Source organism: Cyanistes caeruleus, chromosome 17, assembly GCF_971803275.1.
Source record: "Cyanistes caeruleus chromosome 17, bCyaCae1.hap1.1, whole genome shotgun sequence".
Taxonomy (NCBI): Eukaryota; Metazoa; Chordata; class Aves; order Passeriformes; family Paridae; genus Cyanistes; species Cyanistes caeruleus.
Genome location: NC_141717.1, coordinates 14404593 through 14420397, shown reverse-complemented (window position 1 = coordinate 14420397; position 15805 = coordinate 14404593). Strand labels below are relative to the sequence as shown.

At 65.1% G+C, this 15805-nt stretch overlaps 1 protein-coding gene across 2 annotated transcripts; it reads left to right on the top strand.

The window, feature by feature from the left end:
• Positions 1-3840: 3840 nt before the first annotated feature.
• SREBF1 (sterol regulatory element binding transcription factor 1) lies at positions 3841-14400 on the top strand. Of its 2 annotated transcripts, none has more exons than XM_086853781.1 (19): positions 3841-4137; positions 7392-7772; positions 7920-8089; positions 8160-8300; positions 8378-8596; positions 8682-8796; positions 8878-9089; positions 9529-9733; positions 10252-10436; positions 10528-10789; positions 10885-11051; positions 11135-11303; positions 11381-11489; positions 11562-11671; positions 11763-11895; positions 12065-12227; positions 12466-12651; positions 12729-12840; positions 13383-14400. In XM_086853781.1, the coding sequence occupies exons 1-19, from the start codon at positions 4032-4034 to the stop codon at positions 13604-13606; spliced, it is 3369 nt and encodes a 1122-aa protein (XP_086709907.1). In that variant the 5' UTR covers positions 3841-4031; the 3' UTR covers positions 13607-14400. The 2 variants fall into 2 exon arrangements, with proteins under 2 accessions (XP_086709907.1, XP_086709906.1); XM_086853780.1 differs by lacking the exon at positions 3841-4137 and adding an exon at positions 6473-6506.
• Positions 14401-15805: the final 1405 nt, after the last annotated feature.

Genomic DNA, 15805 nt, shown 5'->3' with positions numbered 1-15805 from the left:
TTGTTTAAATCTGGGGAAGGGGGGTGTGGAATAGCTGGGAAGATGGGTTTCCCCTCCCTGTAGTCACATATTAGCATTTAACAGCTCTGCCCCAGCTTGTTTTCCTCACACGGATCATGTGCCTGGCTCAGTGTCGGATACATTCAGGGAGGATCCTGGCCTGGATCTGCTGGGAAAGGTGTGGAGCTGCTACTGCCCTGACAGGGCAGAATCACACAAAAAACACCAGATCAGAAATGTCCAGCGCTGTGCAGGAGGGGCTGTGGGAGCAGGGGCTGTGGGAGATTTGGGAGCAGGGACTGTGGGAATGGGGGCTGTGGGAGATTTGGGAGCAGGGGATGTAGGAATGAGGGATGTGGGAGATTTGGGAGCAGGGACTGTGGGAGCAGGGGATGTGGGAATGGGGGCTGTGGGAGATTTGGGAGCAGGGACTGTGGGAGCAGGGGATGTGGGAGATTTGGGAGCAGGGACTGTGGGAGCAGGGGCTGTGGGAATGGGGGATGTGGGAATGGGGGATGTGGGAGATTTGGGAGCAGGGACTGTGGGAGCAGGGGATGTGGGAATGGGGAATGTGGGAGATTTGGGAGCAGGGACTGTGGGAATGGGGGATGTGGGAGATTTGGGAGCAGGGACTGTGGGAGCAGGGGATGTGGGAGATTTGGGAGCAGGGACTGTGGGAGCAGGGGATGTGGGAACAAGGGGCTGCTCCTTCCAGGGGCTTCACCACACTGTCCTCTGCAGCCCCACGGTTACATCATGAGGGAAAGATCCCTCTAACCCCAAATTGTGCCTCCATCAAGGGCCAAAGTGGGTGCAAAGGGAAGAGTGTAAGAGCAAGACAAACACATGGGGACTTGCTTTTCCTTTGCTTTTCCCACGTGTGCCCCTCCAGCCGCTGGTGACCCAACTCCCCAAACTGAGCAGGGCTTCCCCAGGTTTGTGAACCCTGATGGGATTCTCTTCCTCCAACCTGCTCCGTGCAAGCTCCCAGCGTGGGCTGGGGGCTTCCACACCTCACTGCCCTCCACCGTGGGCTGCCAAGCCCGGGCACACAGCACGGCCTCGGGCAAGCCGAGTGTCGCTGCTTCCTGGCATTGGGCAGCAGCTTTGGATGCCAGCGCAAATGGGAAATGACCACAGGTGCGTTTACCTTTCACCATTCCACCCGAGGGTAAATAAACCCGCAGCGGGGGCTGCACTGGAGTGCCACCAAACTTGGCTGCGCCTCCCCAAGCTGTGGCTCAGGAAGGGACAGTTGGCAGCCGAGTTACAGGCAGTGAAGGAGAGAAGAGGCTTTTAAATGTGTTTGCGACAGAAATTAATGATTAACGCCGCGCTCTGCCAGAGCAAAACAACCCCCGGGGCAGGCAGGATGCCAGAGGCTGGGCACGGAGCTTCCAGCGCAGGGCTGAGGTGTGCTGGCAAGGGGAAAACAGCCGGGGGCTCGCTCTGGGAGAGCCCAGCTGGCCGAGCGAGGGGCCAGCAGGACGGGGGATGCTCCGTGCTGGGGCTGCCGCGTTCAGGCGCGGCCCGGAGCGGCCGGGGGGATGCTCCGCAGCCGGAGCCCCGCGGAGCCGCACCAGCCTGCCCGGCCGGCTCGGTGGCCAGAGCCCAACCATCCCGGGGCCGGTTTGTTTTCTGTCTCATCCTGCGGTTTCCTCCCAGCCTGCTCTCAGGAAAACGTCTCCGCGACTCCGGAGCGAGCACGTGGCCCGTGCTCCATCCCCGCAGGACTGACATGATGTAATCCCGAGCCGTGATGTAGAATCACTCCACTCGGGGCCGCCGCGCTTATTGGCTGCGTGGCCCTGGTCCTACGGGCGGGGTTTTCCCTGCTCCGCAAGCCAGCGCACCCCCGGGAGCCCCACCCCGCGTGGAATCCATCGCCCGCAACAGCTTCGGCCTTCCCCAGCGCGGAGAAGATGCTGCTGTGTCCTCCAGCACGGGTGGGCTCCCGGCGTCCTCGGAGCCTCTGGATAGGGATTGGGGAAGGGGCTTGGAAAAAATATAGCTTCACATTCAGTTTGTGCAAAAATTAAGCTGTGTTGGCGTGTGTTATTTCTCCCTTCCACGTTTATGTGTGATTTTCCCCCTTCTGTGTTTGTGTGCTTTTGCCTGTGTGTATCCCTCAGGGAAGGCTGTGCCCCGGATCTTGCATGGGTTATTAAAGGTCTGTGACCCCTGTGCTTGCACAAGGCTGCTCTAAATCCATGGGGGGCCACGGCACATCCATCTCCCCAGCCCTGGAAAGCTGCCCTCTCCTCCCACAGCACATGGACTGCACCAAGGAAAGGGAAACTCCCCCAGCACGGGGCCTGGCTTCTCCCCAGTGACCCCAATAAAAACGGGGGGCAAGCACACGGTCCCCTGCACGTCCCATGGAACTCCCGAGCGTGTGATCACTGCTCCCCCAGTGATGTTTGCTGAGGCTGAGGGATGTCTGAGCTGCTGATGGTGCCCCATGTGTGGGTGACGCTGCCCCAGCTGCTGGCACAGAGCTGAGCCAGGATTCCCTGGGCTCGTCCCCAGCTCGGACACAGGTCAATGTCCCCAGATTGAGGAGGCTGGAGTGGGGTGAGGGTGCAAAGGGGACAAGCAGGGCTCTGCATCCCCAGCTCTGCTGTCCCAGCTCTGTGTGGTCCCCAGTGAGCCCTGGGGTGCTCTGTGCCACGCAGGGGATCTTGTATCGCCCAGGGGTGCTCGCTGTGCCTCCGTGTGGGAGCCAGTGAGACCAAAGAGAAGTTTCTAAGGTGCAGCCAGGTTTAATGAATTCCCAGGCAGCCTCAGATTGTGCTTGGTGGCACAGAAGAGGAGAGGGCAAACTTCCAGAGAGCTGATGTTGCAGCACATTTTCTTGTCCTAAATGAATCCCAGCAGCAGGACAGATCATGGAGCTCTGCAGTGCACAGGGCACAGCATTTTCCTGGCACACAACTCCCACACTGAGACCTGCCACGCTTGGGCAGCAGCCACAGCAATGGCACCAGCATTTTTCCTGGATCCCACAGCTGATGGCCTCCAGGAGGGTGCACGGGCTCAGCTGAGGCTCGCAGGGCAGCGTTGGTGTGTCCCTAAGCAGGGGAGTGAAAGCTTCTCCCATGCCAGGCCATGCCGTGGGCGGGCAGCACAGGTGGGACGTGCTCTGAGCGCTGGAACTGGGACAGGGAAGGCCCGGGGCCCTTGAGAGGGCTGGTTCAGTGGCCCAACCTCGCCCTGGCACGTGGCTTCCATGAGGTGCAGAGATTTGTGCAGCCAGGGCCACCACCTGCCCACACCGGCCCTGCCACCTGCTCCCTGCGTGCCCCGTCTGGGACTCAGGGGGCTCTCAGTGCCCAGCCCAGGTGATGAGAGCCCAGCCCAGGGCTTTGGTGCCTGTCCCCAGGGGGGAATAACGTCCCCAGGGGCTCAGTGACAACCCCAGGGATCGATGACATTTTCCTGGGCTCAGTGTCTGTTCCCAGGGCTCGGTGCCCATCCCCTGGGGTCAGTGACATCCCCAGGGCTTGGTGACGTCCCCAGGGGTCGGTGACATCCCCACAGGACCGTGTCCTGCTCAGGGATTGCAGCCTGCGCTTCTCCCTGCCCAGCTCCGGCTGCACCAGCTCCCTGCCCGGTGTCGCTGTGTCCCTGCCCGGTGTCGCTGTGTCCCTGCCCGGTGTCGCGGGTCCCTGCCCGGTGTCGCTGGGTCCCTGCCCGGTGTCGCGGGTCCCTGCCCGGTGACCCCGAGGGTCCCCGCTCGGTGCAGCCGGGGGTCTCCGCTCGGTGTCTCCGGCGGTCCCGGTGCGGCGGGGCGGTGCGGGGAGGCGGCGCGGGGCGGGACGCGGCGGCGGACCCGCCTCCGTCCATCCCCCCCTCCCGGTGGCAGCTCCGGGCACGGTTCGCGGGAGCAACTTGGCGGCTCGTCCCCGTGGTGCCTGTGCCCGGGCCAGCGCGGCCATGGCGGGCGACCGGCCCCGCCACCCCTAGAGCCGCCCGAGCCACCGGAGCCACCGGAGCCACCGGAGCCACCGAGAGCCACCGGAGCCGCCGGGATGAGCGCTCTCGCCTTCGACGACGCGGCCCTGGAGGGGCTGGCACCTTCCCTCGGCCTCTCCGGGGCCAGCGACATCGACACGGCCCTGCTCAGCGACATCGACGGTGCGTCCCGGCGGGGACGGGACGGGGCACGGCCGGGGCTTGCGGCATTCCCGGGACCGGGCTGGGGCTGTAACCGGGGCTCGGTGCACGGCGGGGCTCTGGGCTCGGTGCAGTCCTGGGGATCGGTACATGACCGGGAGCGGGCTGTGGCACGGCCGGGACCGGGCTGGGGGAAAAGCAGGCTCGGTGCACGGCCGGGGGCTGGGCACGGTGCGCTCCCGGCTCTCGGAGCGTGGTCGGGACATGGCTGGGGGTACCGGGGCTTGGAGCGCAACCGGGACCGGGCTGGCGTGTAACCAGGCTCGGTGCAAGGCCAGGACCGGGTTGGAGACATAACCGGGTCTCGGTGCGCGGCCGGTACCGGGCTGGGGTGTAACCGGGGCTCGGTGAATAGTCGGGCGCGCTCGGTGCGTGGCCGTGGCCGGGGGGTCCAGGCTCGGTGCTCGGTCAGGGAACTTGGTACCGGCATTTGGCCGGGGCAGCGAGATCGGTGCAGAGCCAGGACTCGGTGCACGGCCGGCGGACCGGGCTCGGTGGCGGGCCCGGCGTGGGGAGGGGGGACCCCGAGCTGCTGGAGCGCGGAGTCGGTGCAGAACCGCGCTGGCTCCGTTACCGGGGCCGGTCCATAGCGGGGGGCTCGGGGTGGGGGAGCACAGGACACCGGGACCCCCGGGCTGGAGGTGCCGCTGCCGGGACAGCCCCGACGATGCCCCCCCGTTCCCGGTCACAGCATCGTGCCGCCGGTAGCCCCGCCCCCCGGTGACGTCACCGGCGGGGTTACTCTCGGTCGTTCCCTCCAGGCCGCCCGGGCTCTCCCAGCCCATCCGAGCGGGATGTGGTGACATGGGGAGGTTCTGCCCCAGCCCCGGGGCTGGCACCACTCCCCTCCCCGCCACTCTGGGCTCCGTGAGATGCGGATGCTCCAAGGGCACCCATTCCCGGAGGGAACCCACCTCCCAGTGGGACACATTCCTCAAGGGGACCCGCTTCCCACCGCCATAGAGCGGCACACCACGTGTGCCGACTTCTGTGTTTCCAAGGCTTTAGCAAAAAATCGGGGATCCCAAAAATCTGTGATCTCAAAAAACTGGGGGTCCCAGCTCTCGGCAAGCCCCTTGCCCCCCTTGCCACGTTCTCCAGCAGCTCTGTCGATCCCCGCCAGCCCGCACAGCCGGGGGAACGCGGGGCAAGGCGGGCACGGGACGTGAACCTTCCAAGACCTGCCCCGCTGTGTGCTCCGTGGTGGTCTCCCTTCCAAGATCTGGGGTGGAGATGCCATCCCGGGTCTGCAGGTTCGTCCCGGTGGCAGTCAGGGTGGATCAAAGCAGGTCCAGGTGCCACCTGCTTTTCTTGGCGACGTTTTGGCGTGGGCAGGGAAGCAGGAGCTATGCCAGGGCTGAGTGGTGCCGTATGGGATGAGGTTTTCCCGCTGTGGGGTTTTGCCGTGCTCCTTTGTATCACAGCCAGCCGGGCCACCTCGTACCCCACAGCTGCCCAAAGTGGGTTTGTCACCGGTCCCTGGCTGGCCACGGCTTGTCCCTCATCCCTGTCCCAACCCTAGGGTGATGTCGGGCGTGTGCCCAGGGATGCGGGTGCCCTGAGCCTGCTGGGACCTGCCAGGACCCACAGATGAGTGGCTCTGCCCCACACGTTCCCACGGGGGAGGAGGTGGCACTGGTGGGTGACAGCGGGTGCCGCGCGATAGAAACACCTGGAAGGTGCCAGGAGGGGGGGACAGCCGTGCCCACCCCCAGGCTGGGCAACAGGAGGCGGGGGGAGGACAGGAGGGAGCACCCCCTCTCTGCCACCCCAGCCTTTGCTCTGCACCACGGGGCAGCCCTGGCGGGGGGCGGGGGGCGTCTCTTGAGTGTAGGGGGGGGCTGGGAGCCCCCCGGAAGGACACCCACCTGCCCGGGGCAGGATGCCGAGGGCTGGGTGTTGTTTGGGCTGTGCCAGTGCTGCGTGCAGACCCCGATCGTTGCGGGGTGACCCCTGGGCAATGAAAGGGGGGTCACAGCGGGCTGGGGGGGCGATGGGGGCGGGCAGAGGGGTTAGCGGAGTGTGACCCCGAGTAACCGCGGGAGGCTTGCGGCGGGTGCCCGAGAGTAACCCGGTGCCGGGCTCACCTTGGGCGCCGGGGGCTGGCCGGGGGCGGCCGGCGGGCGCGCAGGCGGCGATTGGCGGAGTCGCATCACCCCATCCCCGGCCGCGCTCCAGCCCTGGCGCGGGGAGGGCGCCGGGGAGGAGGCGAGAACATGGCTTTAAAATATCCCGGGGCCTCTCCGCTGCCGGGCACGGGGCTGAGCGGGGGCTGCAGCCTCCTCCTGGGGACCTGCCCACTCCCGCCTGCATGGAGTGCACCTTTGAAGGTATCCCCGCCTCGCCAGCCGCCTCCTCCTCGCCTGCCGGGGTCACCGCCGTGGTTCCTCTCGGAGCGCTGCACCCCGTGGGGAGGGCGGTGTCCGGGGGCCGTGTGGCTCGCTGGGGACATCCCGGGGGTGTGTGCGGGGCGGGGGGTGCCCTGGGGGGTATCCCGGGGTCCCTGCGTGCGGTGGGGTGAGCCTGGGGGCAGCGGAGTGTGGGGGGTCCTGGGATGCGCCCGGGATAGGAGCACCTCTGCATGGTGGGAGAGTCCCAGGACTCCTCAGTGGAGGTGTCACAGAGACCCCGATGTGTCTGTGGGGACACCCCAGGGCGCCCAGGTCCCGTTGAGTGGGACAGACCCTCGCTCAGGCTGTTTTAGCCCTGTGCTTGCCCAGCTGCCTTCCTGAGCACTGTTGTGGTCAAACACACCTGGCACTGCGGTCTGGCACATCCCGGGGATGCCACCCCACTGTCCCAGTCTGAGCACCCCCTCCCCTCGATACAGGGGCTGATTTGGGGATTGTTGGGGCTCCCAGTACGGAATAAATGAATGAATGAACGAATGAGCTGGCAAAGCCTCCATCGATATCAGAGACACGCTGAGATGTGCCCTGCCACTCCCAGACCAGCTGAAAAACGCTGACTTCTCTTGGCTAAGCCCTGGCACCCCCGTTTTGAGCACCGTGCCTCAGTTCCCACAATTTCAGGATGGGTGGAAGGCTGAGAGGATCCAGGCACAGCAGATTCTTGGGCTCTCGGGGAGTTTTGCCTCTGAATTATGGGGATCTGCCTCCTAAATGCTAAACTGTGGGGAGGGCAGCAGGGGGCCAGCCCAGGCCCACCTTGGGAGGTGCGGGACAGCAGCTGACGGCACGGGGGGTGTTTTACAGACATGCTGCAGCTGATCAACACGCCGGACAATGACTTCTCGGGGTTGTTCGACTCGCAGTTCAGTGCCCCGGACAGCGCCGTGCCCCCCTCCACACCGGGCACCCTCAACACCTTCCTGGGTCCCAGCAAGCCGCCCCCCGCCGCCCCCACCGGCAGCGCCTACACGGGGCCCCCCGGGATGGCCACCTTCACCCCGCCGCCCCCGGCCCCGCTCCTGCCGGCGCCACCCCTGGGTGTCAAGGAGGAGCCGCCGGTGGTGCCCAGCAGCCAGCCCCAGCCCCAGCCCGGAGTCATGCTGGCCCCCAGCTTCGTCCCTGCGTCCCCCAGCCCGTTCACTCCCCAGCCCTTGGTGGGCTACCAGAACCAGCACAGCTTCTCTGGTGAGGATTTGGGGGTGCAGGGGGTGGAGTGGGGCTCCCAGGGTGAAGGTCTCGCTGGAGGGGGGATGTGTTCCCTGCAGGATGGGGTTGTGCGGGGTTGGCTGGTGCCAGGGGCTCTCTTAACGCTGTTCTCTGCTCCATGCCCAGCTGTGCAGCCTGGGAGTGTGGGGCAGACCCTGCCCAGCCCCCTGCCCACCCCACAACCCAGCCAGCCCGTGACACTGCCCGGCCCCGTGCAGAGTGTGGCACCCCAGCAGCTCCTGGCCCCCGCCGCCCCCAGCAGCCAGTCTGTGTCACCACAGATCCAGTCGGTGCCGGTAAGCCCAGGGCCGGGGGTGGGGGGTCCCGCTGACCCCCACGGCCCCGCTGACCCCCACTGCCCCTCAGGTTCTCCTGCAGCCCCATTTCATCAAGGCTGACTCCCTGCTGCTGACGGCCGTCAAGACAGACGCCAGCAGCGCCAAGACTTCCACCATCGCCTCCCTGGCCACCAGTGCCAGCGGCTCTGCCACCCCGCTCCAGGTGCCGGTAGGTGCCAGCACCGGGAGCTGCAAGGTGGGGAGATGCTTCAGGACCATCCCTGACCCCACCCTGCACCCCTGCAGGCGCTGGTGAGCGGAGGGACCATCCTGGCCACGGTGCCGCTGGTGGTGGACGCCGAGAAGCTGCCCATCAACCGGCTGGCGCCCAGCGGGAAACCGGCGCTGGTGCAGAGCCGGGGCGAGAAGCGCACGGCCCACAACGCCATCGAGAAGCGCTACCGCTCCTCCATCAACGACAAGATCGTGGAGCTCAAGGACCTGGTGGTGGGCACCGAGGCCAAGGTGGGAGCAGGGGGCAGTGGGGCAGGCCTGGGCAATGGGGGGCTTTGCCCGGCATTTGGGCTGATCCATCCCTGCCCGCTGGCAGCTCAACAAGTCGGCGATCCTGAGGAAGGCTATCGAGTACATCCGCTTCCTGCAGCAGAGCAACCAGAAGCTGAAGCAGGAGAACCTCGCCCTGAAGATGGCCATGCAGAAGAACCGTGAGTGGAAGGGCAGCTCTTGGGGTGGAGGGCTCAGCTCCGTGCGCCCAAGCAGCCGTCAGCTTACTCTGCTTTCTGCAGAGCCTGTGAAGGACCCAGGGACCCACTGCAGCCGGGGGGCCAAGGCAGAGGCCCCCATGGAGGTGGTGAAGGCGGAGGTGATGGAGATGCTGACACCACCGCCCTCAGACGTGGGCTCGCCGTCCCACAGCAGCCCACTCTCGCTCAGCGGTGGCAGCAGCAACAGCAGCAGCGACTCAGAGCCCGACAGCCCCCTCTGTGGCCATGGCAAGGTGAGGGAGGGCTGTGGGAGGATCCCCCTGCCCTGAGTGGGGCAGGGGATCTCCTGCTTTGTGTAGGAGGTGCCAAGAGCAAAGTGTACCAGATGGGGAAAGAGCTGAGAGCCCTGGTCTTGTTCTCTGAGGCTGCTTCTCACATGATCTGGGGCTGGGTGTGGAGGCAGTTTTATTCTACCCTAAAATGTGCTCTGTGCCCCATGCCCGTAGCCTGAAATCCGTGCCCCTGTGTTCCAGCCTGTGCCTCACCACCGTGCCCTGGACCCCATGCCCTGTATCCCATGCCTGCCCCCCACCACCACACCCTGTATTCCACACCGTGTACCCCATGCTCTGGATGCCGTGCCCCATATCCCATGCCCCATATCCCATGCCTGTGCCCCCCACCCCTCGTCCATGCCCATGTCCCAGGCTCACAGCAGCTCTCCCCATGCAGGTGAAGCAGGAGCGCCCGCCGCCCTCGCCCAGCAGCCAGGGAATGCTGGACCGCTCCCGCATGGCCCTGTGCACCTTCGTCTTCCTCTGCCTCTCCTTCAACCCCCTGGCCTCCCTTCTCCAGGGTTCTGGCTCCCCAGCCCCCCTGGGGAGTCAGGACACCGCTGGTCCCGGCAGGAGCATCATGGCTGAGTCTGGCACTTTGGGTAAGCTCTGCAGTGGGCTGGCGGACATTGGGATGGAGATTGTTGGGATGGGTGGGGGATGGAGGCTGTCGGGGTGGGCATGGGCTGTTGAAGACCATCGAGGTGCAGGATGTTGGGGTGGGTGTTTGGTCAGAGCTACCTGGCTCAAGGCTGTTGGGGTTGGTGCGAGGTGAAGACTGTTGGGATGGGGGATGTCAGAGTGGTGACCATCGCAGGGGAGGTGATCATGGTAGACATGGGGTGAAGGCCATCAGGGTCTCTGGGTAGGTCTGCGATGGGCGACGATTGGGGCAGAGGCCATTGGGTGGATGCTGCTGGGATGGGCACAGGGTGAAGGCCAGTGGAATGGATATCCTGGGGTGTGTGTGAGGCAGAGATCACTGGGGTGGAATCTGTTGGGGTGGACACGATTGGGTGGAGGCTCTTTGGTGGACGTGGGATGAAGGCCACTGGATGGAGACCCTGGGGTGGGCACAGGACAGCACTGGTGGGGTGTTGCTGACCCCATCCCTGCACAGAGGACCCATGGGGGTGGACGCAGTGGCTGTGGCCCACGTTGGCTTTCTGGGCACTGAACGCGGCGCTGGTGCTGGGTGCGGTGGTGCGGCTCTTCGTCTGCGGGGAGCCCGTCACTCGCCCCCACTCCGAGCCCTCCATCCTCTTCTGGCGGCACCGCAGGCAGGCTGACCTCGACCTCGACCGGGTACGTCCCACCGTGCCCCCCGTCCCCTGCCCCACCTGCCCTGTCCCCTTATCCTGGCCACACTGACCCTCTCTCTCTCTCCGGGGCGCAGGGGGACTTCGCGCAGGGGGCCCAGCACCTGCGCACGGCGCTCGGGGCGCTGGGGCGGCCGCTGCCGGCCTCCCACGGGGACCTGGCCTGCAGCCTGCTCTGGACACTGCTGCGCCACCTGCTCCAGCGCCTCTGGGTGGGTCGCTGGCTGGCTGCCCGCGCTGGGGGGCTGCGCCCGGACCCCCCGCCCGCTGCCCACGTCCGCCAGAGTGCCCGCGACGCTGCCATGGCTTATCACCGCCTGCACCAGCTCCACCTCACCGGTACGGCCCCGTGGGGCTGAGGGAAAGGAGCCCTGTGCCCTGCATGTCCCCACAAGCTGACCCCATGCCTGAGCCTCCCGTTCCCATTCCTGTAGGGAAGCAGGCTGGGGGGCATCTGTTGGCCATCAACCTGGCACTGAGCGCTGTCAACCTGGCCGAGTGCGCCGGTGACGCCATCTCCGTGGCAGCGCTGGCCGAGATCTACGTGGCGGCTGCCCTGCGGATCAAGGCCAGCCTGCACCGCTGCTTCCACTTCCTGGCGGTGAGTGTGGTGCTCTGGGGTGTCCCCTGTGTCCCCTGGGACTGGGGTCTCAGGTCCTTCCTCACCCCCTGCTCTCCCCGCAGCGCCCCTTCCTCTGCAGCGCCCGGCGCGTGGCCCTGTCCCACGGCGGGGCCGTGCCCCCTGCCATGCAGTGGCTCTGCCACCCCTTGGGCCACCGCTTCTTCGTTGACGGGGACTGGGCAGTCAAGGGTGTTCCCAGGGAAACCATCTACAGCTCTGCCGGCAACCCAGGTGACCCCAAGCTCCCAAACCCTGCACCCCCCGATTTGGGGCATGGTGTACCTGCTGACCCCATCTCTGTGCCCCAGTGGACCCGCTGGCACAGGTGACCCAGCTCTTCCGTGAGCACCTCCTGGAGAAGGCGCTGTGCTGCGTGGCCATGCCTGAGCCCGGCCGCCCCACTGCCCAGGGAGAGGGGTGAGTACTGGGGTGGGCACCTTCTCCTCCTGCCTGGTGTGGGGCCAGCCCCCTCACAGCCCCTTTCCACAGGCGGTTCTCCGACGCCCTCGAGTACCTCCAGCTGCTCAATGGCTGCTCAGATGTCAGTGGCACACCTGGCCCCACGCCCTCCATCGCCTCTGGCTTGGCGGCTGTCACAGGTGAGGCTGGCGTGTCCCCCATTGGGATCACTTCATGTGGAGGGCCGTGGGAGTGGAAACACCCTGCTCCTGTGTCCCTCCCACCCCGCAGGCACCGACCCCGTGTCCAAGTGGTGGGCATCCTTCATTGGCATCGTTATCCACTGGCTGCAGGGAGATGAGGAGGGGGCTGAGCGCCTCTACCCGCTGGTGGAGACCATGCCCCGGGCACTGCAGAGCTCTGAGTGAGTGCTGGGGACATCGGGGACAGGGGTGGCACCTCACTGCGTGTCTCCTCTCCCCCTTGCACTGGCACGGCCTCTCTGAACTTGGAGCGCCTGGTGTGTGCTGAGGAAGGGCGCAAGCCGTGCACAGCGAGGGGTCTGCAGTGACCCTGTCCCCTCCACCTTACAGGAAGCCACTTCCCCGTGCTGCCCTGCACTCTTTCCGAGCTGTCCGCGCCTTGCTGAGCAAACAGGATGGGAGCCAGGCCACCCTGAGCCACTGTGAGAAGGCCAGCAGCTGCCTGCGGGAGAGCCTGGAGCTGGGCAGCCCCTCCAAGGGCACCATCGACAAGGTGAGCTGGGCTGGGGAGGGACGAGGTGGCCGCGAGCCCCCAGCCCTGGCGGGAGGTGCCCCCGACCCTCGCGGGGGTGCATTGTAGTTGCATTGCATGTGTCAGACTGGGAGTGCAATGCCCCTGCCATGCAGCCCGGCGGGGGTCCCGCGCAGCAGCGCCTGCCCGCAGCGCCCCCCTCGGCACCCCCGTCCGTCTGTGCGACCCCCTGCTCACCCCGATGCCCTTGTCCCTGCAGGCGGTCCAGCTCCTGCTCTGTGACCTGCTCCTGGTCACCCGCACCAACCTGTGGCAGCAGCAGATGGGGGCCAGCCAGCAGCGCAGCTGCCTCTACCAGGCATCCGCCCTGGAGCTCCGCGGCTTCCAGCAGGACCTCAGCAGCCTGCGGCGCCTGGCACAGACCCTGCGCCCCGCCATGCGCCGGGTGAGCCCCCGGCCCGTCACCTGCTGGGTCCCCTGGTGCCCTGCAGCTGGCTGTGCTCACCGCTCCCCCCAATCCAGGTGTTCCTGCACGAAGCCACTGCCAGGCTGATGGCCCGGGCCAGCCCCACGCGCACCCACCAGCTGCTGGACCGCAGCCTGCGGAGGAGAGGGGTGCAGGGCAGCAAAACAGGTGTGCACGGGTTGGGAGATGGGGTGGGACACCTCAGTCCTCACCTGCAGCACCCCAGCAGCCTTGGATTTGTGGTGGGACAGGGGTGGGACACTCTGCTCTGCACCGACAGCATCCCAGCCTGTTGGGTGGTGGCACATGGGGCGGGACACCTTTGTCACCACCTTGGAGGATGGGAAATGGGGTGGGGCACCTTGGTCCACACCTACAGCAGCTCCCACAAGGCTTGGGCGGTGGGACACAGAGTGGGAAACCCCATTCTGCACCCACAGCACCCCACCAACCTTGGATGGTGGGATACGGGGTGAGACACAGGGTGGAACACCCCTTTCCCACCTGCAGCACTCTGACACCAGAGATTCTGGGTCATCGGGTGGGACACCCCACCTGCAGCACCCCAGGAGCTGGGACACGTGAGCTCCCAGCCCCTCCACTGATGGTGTCACCAGCTCCAGGGTGGGCAAATAACCCCATCCCCCCAAGATTTATTCAGCGACCTCCATGGGCACCCTCGGTGCTGACCTCGGCTCTGTCCCCCGTAGCTGGCGAGCCGGAAAGCCACCCCACGCCACGGGAACACGCCGAGGCGCTGCTGCTGGCCTGCTGCTACCTCCCTCCCAGCTTCCTGGCGGGCCCGGGCCAGCGCGTGGGGATGCTGGCCGAGGCTGCCCGCACGCTGGACAAGCTGGGTGACCGCCAGACGCTGCACGACTGCCAGCAGATGATCATCAAGCTGGGCAGCGGCACCACCGTCACGTCGGGATAGGTGGGGAAGGGGCCGCCAGCCCCCGGCCACCCCCGTGGGTGCGGAATGTGGGGCGGAGGGAGGCCGTGCCTCAGTTTCCCCGCAGGATGATGTTAGGGAGCGGGTTTGGAGGTGAAGGGGTGGGTGGGGAGGGGTGGGGTGATAGCTGGCGTGGGTGCGGGGTGGAGGTCCCAGCCTGGGGCAGCCACACGTGGGGTACCCCGGGTGGGCTCCCCGTCCCCCCGGGGACCGTGTCCGTGTCCCCAGCCCGCGTGGGGGACGGGGCGTGGGGACCTCTAGTGACACCGTCGCGGTACTGCAGGGCACCGGCAGGAGCGGCAGCGACCCCCGGTGCCACCCGAACCCCCCCAGTGCCACCTGCAGCCCCCCGCTGTCACCTGTACCCCGCAGCGGGGGCCCCTCCTGGGGTCTCTGCCCGGCCCCACCGCTGCAGGGTTTGAGTTTGGGGCTCGCTTTTGGAGCCGTGGCCCCACGGCAGCGGGGAAGTGCCCCCTCCCCAGCCGTGCCCATGGTAGGCAAGAGGGGACCCCCACCCTAGCCCCTCGTCCCCAGCACTGATCCCCCCCATTGAGAGCTGCCACCACCCCGGAGCACGGGCAGGCTTTGGGAGAAGGGATGGCAGGGTGGCACGGGGCTCCTGGGGGGCTGGTGGGTGCCTCTGTGTCCTTGCTTCACCCCCTCTTGTACATAGACCCCCCCCTCCCCTCGCCTCCCCCCACTCCCCTTTTCCCTTTTTAAACGGTATTTTCATAGTCGGAGAGTTTTGTACAGACAATTAAAGCTGATTATTTATACTGGTGTGTGCTGGATTGGAGGGGGACAGACACCAAAAGTAGGGGGCAAGGGGCCCCCCACAGCTGTGGACCCCTTGTCCCCACAGGGCTGCACGCGATGGGGGGCAAGGGTGGCAGGGATGGGGACACTGGGGGCTGAGGGACCCCAAACACCCCCTCCAGAGAGACCCTTGGGGACAAAAGACCAGCCAGGGGCTGTCACAGCCCGGGGGGGACCCCAGCAGCCCCCCAAGGATAAAGAGAGGCCACGAGCAGGGCGCCACGTACTTCCAAAACAATCGTTGTATCTTTATTGACGCTCTGAATGCAATGACCTGTTTTTTTTACTCTTAAGGAAAATAAACATCTTTTAGAAACAGCTTGTTACACACAATCTTCAGTGTGAAGCAATATACTAATAAGAACACTAGTCTTAACATTTACAGTCTTCATATATATTATATATATGTATATGTATACATATATATACACTATATAATGAGGCAATATATAATACACACGGTTTACCATTTTACAGTCATATGTACAAGATGTCACTAAAAATAGCCAGATTTCAGGCAACACTGCCAAGGACACAGGGATTTTTTTATTTTCTTCTTTAAATTAATTTTTTTTATTATTATTATTATTATTTCTCCCTTTTTAAAAATTTTTTTCTCACCTCCTTTTTTTGTTTTTCACTCCTGTGTCCAAGGCAGCTGCTGAAACAACAGACATTGTGTGGCCAGCAAACCTTGGGGTGGGTGAGATGGAGGGGACACAAGAGGTGGTGGGGACATGGGGCGCTGGCTCTGTGGGGGACATGGATGGGACCAGCAGTGTGCCCCCTTTTGCAGGATGCTGCAGAGGTTGGGGGCAGCCAGTGGCTGTTTTTAGGATGAGATTTGGGGTTGGCTCACCCTGGGCTGGTTGCTACCTGTGTCAGGGTGTGGGTGACACAAAGATGGGCTGTGGAGACTGGGGTCACCAAAGTATTGGACAGCCCCTCAGCTCCAGAGGTGGCCAGGAAGCAAAAGCCGAGGGAGCTGAGCAAAGGCAGGGCAGTGAGGGGTGAGCCAGGCCCATGTGGAAGGGAGGAAACAAATGCCTCCTCCTCCTCCTCCTCCTCCAGTTCAGCACACAGAGCTGTGGGGTTCAGCACAAGCACAGAGAGCAAAGCTCCTACAAGAGGAGCCACAGAAGGGGTTCTGGTGAGGCCAAGCACAAGAAGAAGGGCGAGTTTTGGGGGGTCCTGGACAGCAGGACCAGGTGTCCCCAGCCCAGCAGTGCCAGCGCCACATGGAGTGGGAGGGTGGTGGGTGCAATGAGTCAGGGTTTGGGGTTTGGGAGCGGGGCTGGGGCAGCCCAGTGGGTGCCCATCAGCCTGGCCAAGCACCCTTAGCCCCCCAGCACCCTGGGTGCGGGT